At 38.5% G+C, this 18612-nt stretch overlaps 1 protein-coding gene across 3 annotated transcripts; it reads right to left on the bottom strand.

The window, feature by feature from the left end:
• Window positions 1–3613: 3613 nt before the first annotated feature.
• Window positions 3614–17557, bottom strand: rps15.S (ribosomal protein S15 S homeolog). 3 transcript variants are annotated; one of them, XM_041573338.1, is made up of 4 exons: window positions 17459–17557; window positions 7483–7568; window positions 4987–5221; window positions 3614–3763 (listed from the first exon to the last, which is right to left on the bottom strand). In XM_041573338.1, the coding sequence occupies exons 1-4, from the start codon at window positions 17540–17542 to the stop codon at window positions 3650–3652; spliced, it is 519 nt and encodes a 172-aa protein (XP_041429272.1). In that variant the 5' UTR covers window positions 17543–17557; the 3' UTR covers window positions 3614–3649.
• Window positions 17558–18612: the final 1055 nt, after the last annotated feature.

The raw sequence follows: 18612 nt of genomic DNA on the forward strand, positions 1-18612 counted from the left end.
AGAAAATTCCGGTAGGTATTATTTAATTTTCTCTTTTCATCCTCCTCTAATAAACAATCTCGGCTTTGTCTAGGTGCATCCTTTGCCATGTAATCTTGAGTAATGTGTCATGTGATTACTGTGACGATTAATTTACCTCTGTTTGGGCCCTTACATGGATATTTCACTGTGCAGTATCCTGCAGTGGATTCCCACCACATATATAGCAAAACAACCGTGTGCAAGGGCCTTTGAAAATGCAGTGCACCTTTTAAAGAAACAGTAATACAAAAATATGAATTCTTTAAAAAAAATAGCAATCATTGGTGCCCTGCGCTGGTAAAAATAGTTTGTTTGTATCAGAAACACTGCTATAGTTTATATACCTGTAAACAAGCTGCTGTGTAGCCATTCGGGGAACCATTCAGTCTGAAAAGGGAGAAAAGGCCCAGGTTACACAAAAATGTGTGTTATGATATAAACTCAGGGAATAAATTACTGTGTCCTTTGTGCCGGTCTTAATTGTTCTGTGATTGTGAACTTTTTTATGAGCCTGGGTGTGTGGCTGCACTCTTGCTTTGGCTCTCATATAAAATAGAACAGATACAAAGCATAATGTAAAAATATATATATATATATATATTATTACTGGTCATTTATAAGCAGGTCTCAAAGTTATCAATAGACAAACTTACGGTGCCTTATAACAGCTTGAACCTTCACAATATACAATCAGCCTAAAGCCAGTGACAGATGTTACAAGTGGCCAAATAAATGTGTTCAGAATAATGGCAGTCCAATGTCACTAACCTGATCACTGTTTTTGGTAAAAATTATATATAGCAAATAATTTACTAGTAGGTGTAGTAGAGTAATAGAAAACCAACAGACCCAACAGTCATGACATGCATGCTCCTGATTCTGTGTAATTGAATCATTAATTGAGTTGTTCAAAATAATAGCAGTGTTCAAACGTCAGTGTGGAGTTCTCATTCTGTGAAAAAACAGGTGTCAATTTCAGCCCTTGTTTAATGAATGAAGGCAGCAAATGTTGTGCATGTGGTCATAGTGCATTTCTCTCTATCATTTTACTCTCTGAGTAAAATGGGTCTTCCAGAAATTGTTCAGAAGAACAGCGTACTTTGTGTATGTAAAAAGTTAGTGGAGAAAACATATAAAGAAGTGCAGGAAATGATAGGCTGCTCAGCGAAATGATCTTAAATAATTTCGAATCAAATTAAAATGGCAACCAAACCCTGAAAGACGTGGAAGAAAAACTATCATTCAAATGGATCGATGAATAGCCAAAATGGCAAAGATGGTCAGCTCCAAGATGATCAAAGAAGATCTAAAGTTAAACCAAGCTATTAACCAGAAGCCCCTGTTAAGTCTCATTGTGCCGAAGACACAATGCCCTTGAAAAGGGAGTTTCAACAAGACAATGACCTCAAACACACCAGTAAACAAGCAACATTTTGGTTCCTGGCCAACAAGATTGATCCAATCCCCAGACCTTAATCAAATAGAAAACTTGTGGAGTGACATCAAAAATGCGGTTTCTGAGGCAAAACCAAAAGAATTGTGGAATGTAACAGGTGCCAGCAGTTGGTGGACTCCGTGCAACACAGATGTGCAGCAGTTCTCAGAAACACTGGTTATACAACTAAATATTAGTTCAGTGATTCTAACTGAAAGGGAAAGGAAAGCAAAATCTTGAAACATTTTCAATTCATACATAGAATGTTTGAGTTTTCCCTTTTTTACTTCTTGTAAAGATATGACAAATTCAAAATTTTTTTTAAAGTTTTGATTTGGAATAGAATGTGCAGTGTACCCAATGCATTTGCATGTATGGAAATAAAAGCTATTACAGGGATTTTGAGTTAATACACACACACACTGCTATTATTTTGAACACAAGAGTATCCACCTTAATTTGCTTTGTTTTTCCAAAAGTGCTGGAGCTCCTCTTCAGTTTCTTATCTGGTGATGCAATTCCAAGCAAGGTTATCTACGATCAGACAGGGTCACAGGATTGTTGTATATCACCATGGTAAAAATGGACTAAACTGACCAACAAATCCTGCTAGCTTTAAGTGTTAAAACAGTAAAGCAGGAGTGCCCATACTTTACTAATATGAGGTCTACTTTCAGTGATTATGTCCCATTATGATCTACATCCATAAAAGTATTGTTAGAATTGTTACATGGAAAATATTAATTATATTGATTTATTAGAGAATTTAGATTACTATATTTAACTTTATGTAACCTTGACAATTATCTGAATGAAAATCATGATATAGGAGGGTGATATAGTCAAGCTGTTTGTTGACAAGTGTTTTGAGATCTAATGATCACCAGCTAAAAGTCTACTGGTCCCGATCTACCATTTGGACACCCCTGCAGTTAATTACAACGTGCAGCTGAAACTTACCAAGGATTCAAACTGAAACATAGGTCATTTCATAGGACTCTGCAGACAGTAAGAGATGGGAGGGAGTTGGCAGCTGCATGAGTAAATGGGACATTTAATATCTGCAATGCACAACTTAAGTTCTGCCAATAAAATCATACATTTTGACACTGCTCAAAATAGACCTCTTAATCGCATATATTCTAGTACAAAAAAGTCGAGTTAAATATTAAAACTGCCAGATAGGACACAGCTGTATTGAAGGCTTAAAAGATCTGGCAGAAGACCACCTTCAAATAGTAAAGGAGGGCAATGGGGAGGGCAGAGCCTAAAAATGCTAAACAGTATAAAGAAGTGTGCTTCTGTGCATCTTTCAGCACCATTATTCCCCAATGTACAATATCTAACCCTTTTGCCCTGAAGAAAACTTGAATCAACTGAAGTATAATGTGGACAGTGGCAGCTAGGCACAGGGTCAGACTGGGGTGGTGGGACACCTGGAAAAAAAAAAAAAAACCACAATAGACCCTCTTGCACTCCCTCTTCTATTCGCTGCAGCACCTGGAGCGCACATGCCTGCGCACGCAGAGGGGGTGCAGGAGATATCCACGGCACAGAATACTTTGTGGCTGGGGGGGCAAAGGGGGACTGTGTGGTGCCCCCCCAGTCAGACACTGACTGGGCAATTTGGTCTCTTATTTTTGGTTTTTGAATTATTTAACTTTGCTCAGCAGCTCTACAGTTTGAAATTTCAGCAGGACCAAAATTTAAAAAAAAAAAAAAAATCACCTGCGCTAAAGCGCACGCAGCGCTGCATTTTCCGAAGTCGCCCAATGTTTCCGCCATGAGGCAACTTCGGGCGACTATAATGAAAAGTCGCCTGTGCTAAAGCATAAGCGGCACGTTTTCTGTAGCCTATGGGAAGACACGCTGAGGCAGTTCTCCCCGAATCTCCTTGTGTGAACTAACCCTAAAACAGTTTGCCTTGTCAAACAAGCTTAGCACCATAAACTGGAAACAGCACAGATTTACCTACATACCTTTACATAATACCACTTATTATTGCACGTGGTAAGTAACATGTAAAATAGCTGGTGTTCTGAATGTAGTGTTGTGTATAAAGGGTGGAGAACTGTCTTTGCCAACACAAAATAAATTTGTTTTGCATTTTTGCTTGTATTAAAACATGTTAAAAATAGTAATCAAAAACACAGCAAATAGACTGGAAATTTCTTTATTTACACCACTAGATGATTACTTAAGCGGAATGAAGCGAGAGGAGTGGGTGGCACCAATACCAGGTCTGCCGTGTTTCACAGGCTTGTAGGTGATGGAAAACTCGCCCAAGTAATGGCCAATCATCTCAGGCTAAAGGAGGAAGGATAAATATCAGTGACAAATCTCAAGACACTATGCATTTGTTAAGAGGCAACAGACCATATATTCAAAGTGACAAACCATCACCATTAATAAAACTGTGCCCTCAAGTGGGGGAAAAAAAGCCCACCACAAAAAATTAAAAAAAAAAAAAAAAAGACCCCCCTTATGGAAATGTTGCATTTAATAAATATTGGGCAAATTTTACAACACTTATGAGATGTACCAATATGTATCTCTTAAAAAAAAATAAAAACAACACTATTCCTGTTAAATAATTTTCCATGCTGATAATAGGTTCAGTGTAATAGCAATGATTCAAACAGGAGAGTAGCAATTACTTAAAGCCTTCTACTTTGACCAGATTCATCAAAAACTGCAAAGATTAAGCCAGTTTGGAGCACCAAATTGTTTTCCCCAGGTGTCCCTTCAATGAATAAAGGGCCACACAAGCTCAGGGTAGAAAGTTTGCAATTTAGTCACTGGAGAATGCAAATGGCACAGTGATTTCTTCTTTTGGTATTTTCTAGGTTCCAGACTCAATATTTTAGCACTAGTAAGTTGCAAATCTGACCCTTTTCTCCAAAAATTTTGTGATACCTCAAAAAAATCATGGAAATGCATTGAGGCCTATAAGTTGCAATTTTGACAGGCAACCATTTTTTCATCCATTAAAGTATGTGTCATTTTCTCTGTGAAACTTTGTGAAAAATTGCATTCATCACTAGTACATAACTCACACACAATCACAAATTGGACATGTGCAAAAAAATTTGTGTACTTGTCCACAGAAAATCTCAAGTGTCATATGCAATGAAATTTCAGGTAATGCAAATTTAACAGCATTCTATAATTTACATTTGCAAATAAGGGTTACACTTGGTATTATGGAAGAATTCAGCTGAAACCAAGAACTATGAGAGGTCACAGCCGAGATGAAAAGCAGTACAATTCCAATTTCCATGTGATACATCACTGTGCTAAATAATCAAGTGCACTTTTGACTGCAACGTTTGTTTGCAACTACATGGGGTCCAATTTGACACTGGGGCCCAATTGCTTGAACTCCCAACTGCAGACATGTGTACAACTAAAATGTAATTGCCAAATATAATTTCCACATTGTGTCAATGGGCGCAGTTATGAGAGGTTCCTTTAGGAAAAAAAATTCTTCTTGACCTCAGAGTGTACTGGGGATTTTGCAACAAGCTTACCTTGATTTCCACCTGGTTGAAGGCTTTGCCGTTGTAAACTCCCACCATGCTTCCTACCATCTCTGGCAGGATGATCATGTCCCTCAAGTGAGTTTTAATGACCTCAGGTTTTTCCATGGGTGGTGCCTCCTTCTTAGCCTTTCGCAGGCGCTTCAGAAGAGAGTTCTGCTTGCGACGGAGACCGCGGTTTAGACGCCTCCTCTGCCGAGCACAATAAAGCTGCATAACCTGCTCACTAAAAAAAAAAAAAAAAAAGTTAAAAATTTAAATAAAAGGGTTGGCGTGCATTTAAAGGGCTTGCATTTCCCAATCTGCACATTATGATAAACATTGGCATAACCATCTTAAGGACACAGTGTTATGGCTGAACACAGAAACTTAATGGTTTGCCACCCTTAAACAAAGAGAGGGGGTTACAAAAAAATTTGCAGAATAAAAGAAATGCAGGTCATCCTTATAAGAAAACTGCCAAATAACACGCAACAATCTTGCTATAGCGTATACCAGTTTAATCCATAAGAAATCAGTTGCCAGACCAAAGTGGTCAAAAATATGTTATTTTTGGCCCCGTTGAGCAAAAGCCCTGAGCTTCATAAAAGCAACTTTTTGAATTGATACAACAATGTCAGAGATACTGCTAAGAAATGTTACTATGGATATTTATATCAATTAATGTAGTGAAAAAAGTTCAGAATCTGCTCCTGGATCACTGTGCTGCCAGACTGAAACACTAGAGACAGGAACATTAAAAATGTACTTACATTTTGGAAAAACAGTAAAAATAAAAGATTTAAAGAATTGGAAAAAAAACCAAAACAAAAAAAAAACTGTGGTAAAGAATCTGAAAACCCCTCAACTGAAAAAGGTGTTTGAAGGTGAACAATCCCTTTAAGAGTAAATTGGATTGTATTAATGGCTGAAGTGCAAATTTATTGCAATTCAACTGCAAAATAAATTATACATGGGGATGGAGGTCATACTGGCTGATCCAATTCTAGAAGAGCAAATGCAAAAGTGATTACAGGCAAGAGCAGAGTAAGAGTGACTATCAAAAAATTAAGCAAGGCAGTTGACCTGACTGTTTACTCTTCGAAAGGCCCATTCATTATCAGTACAGGGGGAAAATGTGTATAATTTTTCACAAATTGCTACGGTTTGGAGATAAAGTACACACTCATCTGTGTTACACAACCACACCCTCTTATGCGACAGCTATATTTAAATCTGCAATCTCTACTACTCATATACAAAATAATCTCTTACATTACTTTTACATGCCAAATACAAAATACAATGGATTGCAAAACAGACTGCAACACTTTTTTTAGCCACTGATCACACACTGGCAGATGTTAACAGTTCTTTTAACGTTGCAGACTTGCCAGTACTTAAAGGGTAAGTAAAGTCTAAAATAGAATAAGGCTAGACATGCTGTATTTTGTATAGTAAACATAAATGTGAACTTACTGCACCACAAGCCTAATCAAACATATGATTTATGCTTTCAAAGTTGGTCACAGGGGTCACCATCTTGTAACTTTAACATCTTTGCAAGACCAAGACTGTGCACACATGCTCAGTGTGGTCTGGGCTGCTTAGGGACCATAAATCAAAACAGCACAAGTCAAATATTATCTGCCAGAAGCCTATACAGCAAGACTGATTATCAGAATAGGCAGACTGCAATGGGTCCTCTGTTGTCATGTAATCTAATGTAGATTTTAGAACTTTTGTATTGCTTAATACAAACTTTCTCCAACTCTGCAGAACCAATGGCTGCAGCAAAATAATCCTCCAAATAGAATCCCGGTTTCTGTTTAAATCTGGCACCATGATCTTTGTCCCTGCAGCTGGAAACAGTAAAGGGGATGTAAAGGCAAATAAAATCCAATACAAATCTACACAGACGACGGCTGCTCTACAGGAAAATAAACAAAGCTGCTTGAGGTCTGTATGGCTGGGAAGGCAGGGGCTCACCATGCTGTTCATAAGTACAATTATTTCCCTGCAGAGCAGTTAGGGACCGCCTGACAATTCCTATCCACAGCAATAAACTACATACAGTCAGGTTAGTGGAGACGGGTTTCTTTTTCATTAAAGTAAAAATGGGATTTTATTTTTTGCCTTTACATGCCCTTCAATAACTACTACTACCAGGCTTATATACCTCAACCACTCCTCTTCCAAACACTATAATTTCAACTATTGTCCAGGGCGAAATTTAAAACTGGCCTTCAAATCTGTTTTTATACCTCTCGCTTTCCTTATTGAGATGTTTCTCCATCCCTTCATTAAGATGTTATGCTGCAATGACCAGAACACCATTACAACCTGTTTCTTGCAATGTCTTGCTATATATCCCACCAATAAAAAGTACTGCAGAATACTTACAGAAGTGTAAAAACTAATAGACCAAGATTTAAAGAAATTCAAGGGAAGAAACAGGAGATGATTATAGTGCATTATAAAGTAAAAAAAACAAAACAAAAAGCTTACTAGGACATATCGAGTAGCTGGTCGAGGTCCACCCCTCGATAGGTGAATTTCTTGAAGGTCCTTTTCTTCTTCTGCTCAACTTCCGCCTGTAATAGACAAACAGTTAATCACCACTACACAATATCCATTCCTCAGATGTGACCAGAGCTGCCATTTGTGAGAACCAATGTAAACTGCCAATAAACCAAACGATGGGCCTGCCAGTGCCTACAGTTTGCCCAGACATGTGACTGCCCTCCAATTGGCAGCCCAATAGAATATGGAGAAGCCGCACACCACACACTCCCAAAGGTTCTTATCCTGGTGCCCAGTGATAGAGGAATCGGCAGCCTCACAACAAGGGTAAGAAGAATTTCACCGGCACACAGGAATTGTAGTAGCAGGGCAAGCCCTTGCAATTTTATTATGCAGTAGTGCACTACTGCATAATAAAATTGCAAGGGCTTGCCCTGCTACTACAATTCCTGTGTGCCGGTGAAATTCTTCTTACTCCAATTGGCAGCCACAAACAAAATGCTTCTCCAGTACATATGTTTATACACAAGGCTACCGATCTATCAGGAGCTGTTACAGGCGATGCCATTTCCCATACAGAAGGAAAACGGAGCAGGAACCAACAAGGCGCGAACACAGAAGCAAAAGACAGAAATTCATTGACAGCCTACAGCCAAAACCTACATCTCTACAACCCGACAATATACACGGACTACGGCCGCCTAACTAAGGGGAAAAGTGAATACTACAAAGAGGATGGCGATAGATTGTATTCACGCTGAATGTTCAGCACCCACCATTTTGCCAGAAGAACTGTAAAGAGAAAGATCTCGTTCGTGAGCAGGCAGATATCGCGAGAAAGTGGGAAGGTTCCGGCGATTTTACAACGTCATTTCCGTTCAGTCCCGAATAGAATGACTGTTTCTCACGCTGCAATATGATCTGCGAGGGTGTAGCTATGTATTTTTGTACACAATGGATGTGGAGTTAGGATGATGAGAAAGCCATTGCAATCCACATTAGCAAGGGGGATCTTTTACATCTGGAAGGACTGTGGGCTATGGCAAATGGAAATGGCATTTAGTCAGGGGTTGTTCACCTTAACATTAACGTTTAGTATTATAAAGTCAGTCATACAGTCTTTTTAAATTATTTACCTTTTTGTTTAACAGCTTTCTAGTTTCAAATTTCAGCAGCTATCTGGTTGCTAGTGTCATGGGAATTCACCAGAAACGAGCTAATTTGTGGTTAAGAGTGAAGTTTATTGACATGTGTGTATTCTGTACTCACAAGAGGCAGAATACAGAACAAAGTGGGGGTGTTATACTCCTTTGCACAACACACTTACAAGATAGAAAACCAGTGATGATGAAACAATGGTGTGGGAGCAGTATGTAGGAACCTTAAAGGGAATTGTACCTCCAAATCAGGCCTCAACCATAAAACAATGAAACCATACCTCCCAACATTTTGGAAGTAAAAAGAGGGACTAAAAAATTTTTTCCACCCGTAGCGCAGCAATTTTTTGACCACACCCCTTTATGTGGCCACACCCCCTAATTACCATGTTTGTTTTACAAAATTTGACAGGTTATGAAAGTTTGAAAATATTTCTCCTTATCTAAACTGTGTTTTTGTGTCTCAGAATTGCTACAAAGTAACTTATTTGCACCTGTTAGCTGTTCTGGGCTCTCTGCTAAAAGCCAATTAAGTGAGAAACTTTGTTTCTTTTTCTGGCTGTTCAGTGCATAGAAAAGAGGGACTTTCCAGTACAAATGAGGGACTGCGGGTTGAGCTGTCAAAAGAGGGACTGTCCCTCTGAAAAAGGGACAGTTGGGAGGTATGTGAAACCATACATAGTACTGATAAGACCCCGCTCTTGAGATGTTACACCAATGGTACAGCAATGAAGAGGTCATTTATAACCGCTTCACTGTGTCCTTGATGGGCGACTTAGAACACAACTGACTACTGAAGGGGAGGCATAAATCTGCAAGGAGTACTCTGTGTATACTGAGTCAGGCCTGCTAGACAAAAGTTAACCCTTACAGTAAATTTAATCATTACACTAGCTATCTGGTACCTTAGCAACCATGTAGCATTGGATATAGTAAGACAGTGGATGATGAATGGGGGTCTAAATAGAAAAAAAATTATACGTAATAGTAGCAAAAAAATATGTTGCTTAATTCATTTTGAGGGTATAATTTCTCTTTAAAACAGAAGACAATAAAAAAAGACAAATTAAAAAGTTATAGAATAGGCCATTCTATAACAGACTAAAAGTGACATTAAAGATGAACATCCCCTTTAAGTACATAGGAAGTGATCTGCAGTGAGTAGTGGATGTTAATACTGCTACAACAATTAGTGCCAGTCAAAATGCTCTGTTTTTGGTTGATACTAGCAGAGAACATGCTAATTGTATGACATATATAGGAGAAAACCTTATAAAACAGAGACCATGAACTACTTGTAAAGTATATCCCAATAAATGGTGCTTAGTCACTTGGTTATCTCCAGTGAGCCTTGGGGTGCCCTGCATGTTGCAGAGACAGTTTTCTTCCAATAACCAATCTGCATTGTGACACATAAAATCTGATCAAAATCTCTTCTACTTTAGCCCTTAATCAAATTGCATTGGACTAAATCACTCACTCCTCATGATTATTTTAGTTATAGTGTACAATTGATTTGCCCATCTTTTTTTATACCTGCTCATATTTAGTTAATAATACAAGTGGAAACTAGGAAACAACTACTGCAGCGACCAACAACAACAACCAACTTTAAAAGACAGCAACAAAAAATAATATTACCGGTAATTGTGGAATGTGCAAATGTTTGGACACATTTTCACTTGTCTGGTGATAAACACTGTTTTTGCATGGTCTCTGACCATAATTACCTCATTAGGCTTCTAGGAGATACCTATTAAGAATTGCAGAGTTTTATAAAAATAAGATCTGAAAATTAACTGACACCTGGAAAGCAGGGGCAGGCTATAGAAAGATGGCAACACTTCCAGCTTGCAATTGTCTATAATGCTATCAAGAAAGAACAGGCAAATGATTGTTTTTGTTCACCTTTAAAGAACAGGCAAATGATAGTTTTTGTTCACCTTTAAATTTTTATTTAGTATGTTACAAAAAAACTTTTCACAAAATCTCTTTAGCTTGGCTCGAAAGTTTTCCTGTCTTTTAGCCGTCCTCCTCTGTTCTTCCTCTCTCAAGACAGGACATGGTGCAATGCAAAACCCATTGCCATAAACTCTTACTCTCTGAAGCTCTTGTTGCCAGGTTTGGTTTACATTCAGTTAGCACCAGTGCAATGAAAAAACACTTTTCCTAGGTATCCTACTTTAAGGAGCAGATTTATTAAGGGTCGAATTGAAAATTCAAATTTTCAAAACTGTCAAATTCAACTAGGAAACTATGCAAACTCAATTCGAGTTTTTTTTTATAGAAAAATTTGGATTCGATTTTCGAGATTTATCATACTCTGGCCCTTTAAGAATTTGACTATTCGCCACCTAAAACCTGCTGAATTACTGTATCAGTCAATAGGAGAGGTGCAGTGACCAATTTGGAGATGTTTGGAGCCTTCCTGACATTCAAGTTTTATTCAAAGAAAAAACTCTATTTGAATTCAAGTTTGCGGGTCGGTAAAATTATTCAGAGTTTGAAATACTCTATTTTTTTAAATGTTTCCCCAATCAAATTTCAAGTAAAATCAAATTCATGTGAGTAAAAAAAAAAAAATCACATGAATTCGAATCTGGATAAATGTGCCTCTAAATATACTGTTTCTATAAAATCTATATATTAGGAATGCACTGAATCCAGGATTTGGTTTGAGATTCAGCCTTTTTTGAACAGGATTTGGATTTGGACTAATTCAAGCATCTGGCCAAATCAAGGGAATTTTTGTCATACAAACAAGGAAGTTGAGATTTTTCTACACTCTTTTCTCTTTTACCCCTTCTAACTCTAATTTGCATATGTACATTAGGGTTTGGATGGGAAATGCCTGGACATATGTTGTATGGGACTATAGATTGATTTTAGCTCTCTTCATCTCAGAGGGAATGCAAACACTTCCCAAAACATATGTATCAAAAATAACTGCTCTCTGTAATTTACACTTACATATCATTTAAACAGTATAACAATATAGGAAACTCCGTCATAGTAAATTTATTTTACAGCACATGCTCCAACATATTTTGCAGCACTGTGCAATAGAATTATATGGATTCCATACAAGTACAGACTGAAACAGGAGGTAAAGCAGCCCCTTCTCATTAGAGCTTACAATCGAAAAAGAGACATGAGTAAGATGACATGTGTGCATTAAAGGAAAATTCTGAGGGATAGAGAAATGTAGGGAAAAGTATGCCGGAGAATTTAGAAGAATGCTTTGGGAAACTATACAGAGGGGTGAGAATGAGGCTTGCAGAGGAACATACACTGACATTCCAATGGATCTGTCCAGTACTTTAGGGGGTTATTTACTAAACTCTGAATGCAATAATCATGAATTTTCGGAATTTATTAAACCCCAAGGATGTAAAAGTTTGAATCTGAAAATCCGGCATCTCAGACCTGTTGAGGTTGCATATAAGTCAATGGGAGAAGTCTCCAATGATTTTTTGATGTGCGCTGGGTTTCATGCAATATCCCGAAGTTTACAGAGTTTTTGGGTGAAAATTCCAAACAAAATCGTGAAAACCGGATGAAAAAATCAAATCGTATTTCTTCCCTCGAAGCAAATTTTTGGGAAAATGTAATAAATAAGCGTAAAAAATCCGAGCTGATTTAGTTGGAGTTTGTAGCAGAAAATATTGAGATAAATTCGGACTTGATAAATAACCCCCCTTATAGATGAGCTCTGCAACTCATCTCTAAAAAGAATGAATATCATCAAAGCAATCAAGAACATCCGGGCAGCTTTCATCTTGTTTAGGGTTGGAATGTCCCACTTGAATACTGGTGAAAATCCCAGTATAACCTCTCTGCACCCAACCAAAACAGTTTCATTTTTTTAAAAGGCAAATAAAAATATTTCATGAATTCTAATGTGGAATGCATGGCCACCTTTTAGTTTTTTTGCAAAATTTTCATCTATACAGGAGGCAGAGTGAGGCAAGTAGCATGGGAGAAATGGAAGAGAAGAAAAGTTTGTAGTTTTCTGCTTGTGCTAGTGAGGTATTGCTTTAATCTATCATTTTTTCTGCTGTGATCATACTGGCGTGTGATCAAACTGGGTTTATTGTACTCGTTTTCCATTTTTACAGTAATCCTACAGGTATTACTGGGGTTAATATTAAGGATCTAGGTACAGGTATGGGATCTGTTATCCGGAAACCCATTATCCAGAAAGCTCCGAATTACGGGAAGGTCGTCTCCCATAGACTCCATTTTATCCAAATAATCAAAATTTTTTTAAATTATTTCCTTTTCTCTGTAAAAATAAAATAGTAGCTTGAACTTGATCCAAACTAAGATATAATGAATCCTTATAGGGAGCAAAACCAGCCTATTGGGTTTATTTAATGTTTACTTGATTTTCTAGTAGACTTAAGGTATGAAGATCTAAATTACAGAAAGATCTGTTATCCGGACAACACCAGGTCCCTAACATTTTGGATAACAGGTCCCATACCTGTATTATGTTTTTGGCAAGTAAAGTGATAGCTAGACAATAACAAAATGACAAACACCAATTAATAAGAGAAGTGCCAATTTAACTTGTGCAATCTTCAGCTTCATCACATAGAAGACATCCAGTTAATGTCAAAGTAAAATGTGTGTCATGCAAATGGAAGTGTATAGACACTTCTCATAGTACATTAGTGTAATATAGTAGAACCCCCATTTTATGTTTTTCAAGGGACCAGGAAAAAATTCAGTAAAATCCAGGAAAATGTGAAATCAGGGAAATACTGTATGTTAAAGTAACTTTTTCTTCAAGTACTGAAAGGATGTGCAAGACATTTCTGTCAGTCACATACACAACCTAAAGCAATAAGTGATTGGTGCAGGACTGTATAAGGGGCAGACTAATTGGAATTGACCATTTACAGGCAAAATATACATCTGGTTAGTATTTTAAGTAGGGATGCACCGAATCCACTATTTTGGATTCGGCCAAACCCCGAATTCTTCGCGACAGATTCGGCAGAATACCAAACCAAATCCTAATTTGCATATGCAAATTAGGGTTGGGAAGGGGAAACATTTTTACTTCCTTCTTTTGTGACAAAAAGTCATGCTATTTCCCTCCCCACCCCTAATTTGCATATGCAAATTCAAATTTGGTTCGGCCTGGCAGAAGCATTCAACTGAATCCGAATCCTGCTGAAAATAGCCGAATCCTGGCCAAAATCTGAACAGAAACCTGAATTCGGTGCATCCCTAATTTTAAGCCTCTTTATTTCACAAATAATATCATTCATAGAGGGGAAAAAAGCAGTTTTTTGGGAACATCAGGACAAAACATTACTTAAAAAGAGGCAAATTCACCCATTGAAATGCATTATAAATTGGTGGGACCACAGATAAAATGTAAAACGCGGGAAAACTTAAAATCAGGGGACAGGGGCGTAACTATAGAGGAAGCAGACCCTGCGCCTGCAGGGGGGCCCAGGAGATATAGGGGCCCCACGAGGCCCTAATTCATATACAGTTTCAATAAATATTGGTAAAACAAGTCAACTGCTAAAAAGTTTGGGGGCCTGAAAAATAATTTGCTGTGGGGCCCAGTAATATCTAGTTACGCCACTGTCAGGGGACGTAATCGAGGTTTCACTGTATTGGTAAATTCATGAATGAAGTAACAGTGATGTAGTGCAAACCATTATTTTGCAGCATGAAATAAAAACAATTTCCTACTCACAGAAATAGGTACATGTCTAATATATTCACAGTCCATAACAATCCCAGTGATTTACATGATTTGGCAATGAAGTTTGACCTATTTTTCCAGGTTTAACATTATGCTATGGGAAAACGCTCTTTTTTCTAAGTGTTCCTATTCCATGAAAATCACTGAAGGAGAAATGTTAGATATTTTGTCTGTAACGCCTTTTTATATATTGCAAACATGTTTAACCATTAAAAACATAAAATGCTCTTCCTGCCAACAATGTAGATGCTAAGTTATTGGTATATATATATTTATAGCAACACACGGTTAATGATATACTGAATATACTGTAGAAAATGTGTTACAGGGTTTACAGGAAATAAGATTTGTAATGCATTGGCCTTATTTATAGCGCTGGCATGTTTGCATAATATGTGCGCTAGTAGAACTTGCAGTTGAAGGTCCCTCTAACAGAGTCAATTTCATTAGAAACCTGCATCATTTTCGATTATAAGGGCTGCTGGGGAAACGTATGTGGTGCAGTCTGAAGTCTCCTTGCAAGTAAACTTTGGGCAACATCTCATCATGGGGCAAATTCACTAACTTCCGAAAATTCTCCAGCGATGGCTTCGCTCACAGCGCAACACTTTGCCAGGCGTAGATTTGCCAGGACAATGCTAATTCACTAAAATCCAAAGTTGTGTCCAGGGCACCAAACGCTGGCGAAGTTGCGCTAGTGTTGCCTAATTTGCATATGGCAGGAAGTTAAAGTTGAATGGACGTATATGTTGCAGCAAATACATTAGCCCGGGAAACCTTTTTAAAATAAAGTTGTTATATTGCCCTACACATGTACCCCACGGTATAGTTTATGTGCCATATGTTAGGAAATGTAGGGGGGAAGCCGGTTACCCCAACAAAAATTTACGGTATTTTTCAGCCTTTCACCCTGAAAAAAAAAAAAGGAAAAGTCGCTAGCGTTTTTTGGAATAACTATTTTTCGAGGAACTCCTATCTACTCTATTGCACTTCGCCTGGTCTGAGGTGGCGAAGGCAAGTCTGGCGCAAGAGGTAACATTCAATAAAATCCGCATCTTAGTGAATTTGCGTAGTTACGTCCATTCGCCAGAGCACAAATTCGCCAGGCGTTAGACTGTAACGGTACTTTGCTCCCTATCTCCTTCACTAGCGAAGTTACAACAGCGACTGTTAGTAAATCGGTGAAGTACCGAAATGACGTCACGCTGGAAAATTTTTGCCCGCATTAGTCACTTCGCCCTTTAGTAAATTTGCCCCCATGTATGTCACCCCAGTGGCAATTTACGTTAAGTGGTGGAGCGGAAACAAAGGACGTTTTGTCACCCCCTGTAGCCAAGATTAATGGTGGGCAACAAAGTATTCCATCTGTCATTGCCCTAACAGGAAGTCCACGCAGACATGATACTTGCAGGTGATCCCCAGGTTGGAACTGAACACAAGTTCCCAGAATTAAAACAGAGTTGCTTTCCCCTGAGCTACCATACAGTATTCAGTAAAAGTTACTTATGTTTACCAAGTCTAAAGCTGTGCTGCCTGTACAGTCATTTATGAATCAGTATTGCAATAAAGTATCTTGATGCAAAACAGTGCAAAGTGGTTGTTCACCTTCAAACACTTTTTAAAGTTCACTTGGTTTCAGATAGTTCACCAGAAATAAAGACTTTTTCCAATTACTTTCTGTTTTTTATTTGTGACCGTTTTTCTGAAGTGTAAAGTTTAATTTTTCACCTTCTAAACCAGCACTGGGGGGCGGGCTCTAACTGTTTTAAATGTATACATTGTGTTGATTCATTTGTTATCTTTGTCCCTGCTGAGCACAATCCCTGAGTTTCATTAAAGAGGAACTCCACAAAAACATAACTTGAGCTTTTTGAAAAGTAAACATAATTTCAAGCAACTTTGCAATATACATAAATTAAAAAATATGCAGACTTTTCATGATTTTAATGGTTTCTGACAGTTCCTAAGCCCCCTGCTCTCCTGCTGATCTCTCCGACTACGGTTACTTTGTATCAGCAGCCAGCTGTCCTTAGACTGCATCCTCCAAACCCCACAATTCCCTGCACACATGATTTCAATAAGGAAAGGAACATCACAGTGCAATGCATTGTGTGTTATGTAGTTCCTGCATGCTGTCTGTAAGCTGTGGAGTAGTTGTTACAATTTGTAATATCAGTGTTTAGTCCCTCCTTCCCTGTCAGGATTTCAAATGATGCAGAAAGAGAAAAAGAAAAAAAAAACAGCTGGATTTCAGCATAAAAAATGGAATTTATTCATACTTTTTGAAGAAACAGGTAACTGTGATGGGTGTATTAGGAGTTTCTGTGTTATGTGGGCCTCTTTATAAAATTTTGGTTTGGAAGTCAGCATTCCCCTTTAAAGGCAGCTGTTGGAATTGATACAATAGTTGTAAATATTCCAAAGCTACTGCTGAGGAATGTATCAACTAATGTAGCAAATTTTAATAGTTCAGAATCTGCACCTGGATCACTGAGCTGCCCGACTGAAACACCAGCGACAGGAACATTAAACTTTAAAAGGGACATATAGTATACATTTTCACAATACATCAAACAATGTAAAATATTTTTATGCAAATAAAACTTGCTTCCAAGCCTGGAATTCAAAAATAAGCACCTTCTTCGAGGACACTGAGAGCAACATCCAAGGGGATGGAGAGCAACATGTTGCTCGTGAGCTACTTGTTGGAATCACTGGCTCTTTCTGCTTAAGTTACAAAGCAGCAGCCACTGAGGGAGGAGTGGGCATGTCTGTGCAGTCCTTCCCTGCAGACATCTATTAACTTATTAATATATAAGTTAATATATAAATTAATATATTAATATATAAATTAATCTATAACTTATTAACTGCTTGTTTTCCCTTCCCTGATCCTTTCTGTCCCTCTCTGTCATGTTCCTTTCCCCTCCTCCCTGCACTATTCATTTCTCTCCCTCTCTGCCCTGTTCATTTAAAGGACCAGTAACATCATTTTTTTTTATTAAACAAATAAAAATTACAGCCTGCATATAATACCCCTGACCTAATAGATATTCCATATTCACCCTCCTTTTACCTGAAAAGTCCCCAGTAAAAACTCCCCTCCATGGTCTGACCTGACTTTAGAAAAACGGCGATTTGGCGACCAATCTTCACTCATTGCAGTACGTGCGCGTCCCAGGCAGTGCTCCTCCCCCCAGGACTTCCGGCAGGAACCCGGAAGTCAGAGGAGCTTCAGAGCAAAGCCGGCAACCAGCGCAGACATTCTCCCTTTTCTGGCCGTGTATTTTTTTTTTTTTCTTTTACTTTGTTTTACGAGTTGGTGAGGGGAGTGAACGCTACAGTGACAGCAGCGATGGTGAGAAGAAAGGTGACGGCAGTGAGAGAGGAACATGGAAGGGGGAGGAAAGTTGCAGTGAGAGGCACACAGAGGGGGGAGAAAGCTGCATTGACATGGGACGCTAAGAAAAGGAGCCGGCAGTAAGAGGAACATGGAGAGGGAGGAAATGAGAAGGCGGCAGTGACAGGAACACAGAGGAGGGGAGAAGGCTGTATGAGGGAACGGCAGTGAGAGGAAGGGGGGGGGAGAATGCTGCATTGAAAGTGGATGCTCAGGAAAAGAAAAGGCTGGGTGAGGGAATGTCAGTTAGAGGAACACGGAGGGGTAAGGCTACATGAAAGGAGGCAACGGCTGTGTGACGGGGAAAGCTGCATAGACAGACGCTGAGGGAACAGTAGTGAGAGAGGAAGTGACGTCATGAAGACCAGGAAGAGGCACACAGCTGCGCGCACGTAGAGGAGAAGAAGAAAGATGAAGCTAGAAGATGGCGGAGACCCTTTGGACGCCGTGGGACAGCGTCGGTTTGATTTTTTTCGGATGTCTTACTGAAACAGCAGGAAAGAGCAGCATATTGGGGGTAAGTAATGTATATTAATTATTTTTTTTTGTGAATAAAAAATGATGTTACTGGTCCTTTAACCCCCTCCCTGCATTGTTTGTTTTTTGCTCCCCTGTTCATTTAACACCTCTCTGCCCTACCCTTCACTGCTTGTTCCCTTGCCCTGGAATAATTGGGGGAAAAAAGAAAAAGCAAACTTCTGTTTAAATAAAACAATCTGCTACTAAGTATTTAGTTAGTGTAAATAGCATAGACATTTTCTACACAGTATTATGTTGTATACAAAAAGCAATCATTTTCGGTTTTCCATTGTAACTCCCTGCATTTGTTA

The sequence above is a fragment of the Xenopus laevis genome, chromosome 1S, assembly GCF_017654675.1.
Source record: "Xenopus laevis strain J_2021 chromosome 1S, Xenopus_laevis_v10.1, whole genome shotgun sequence".
Classification (NCBI taxonomy): Eukaryota; Metazoa; Chordata; class Amphibia; order Anura; family Pipidae; genus Xenopus; species Xenopus laevis.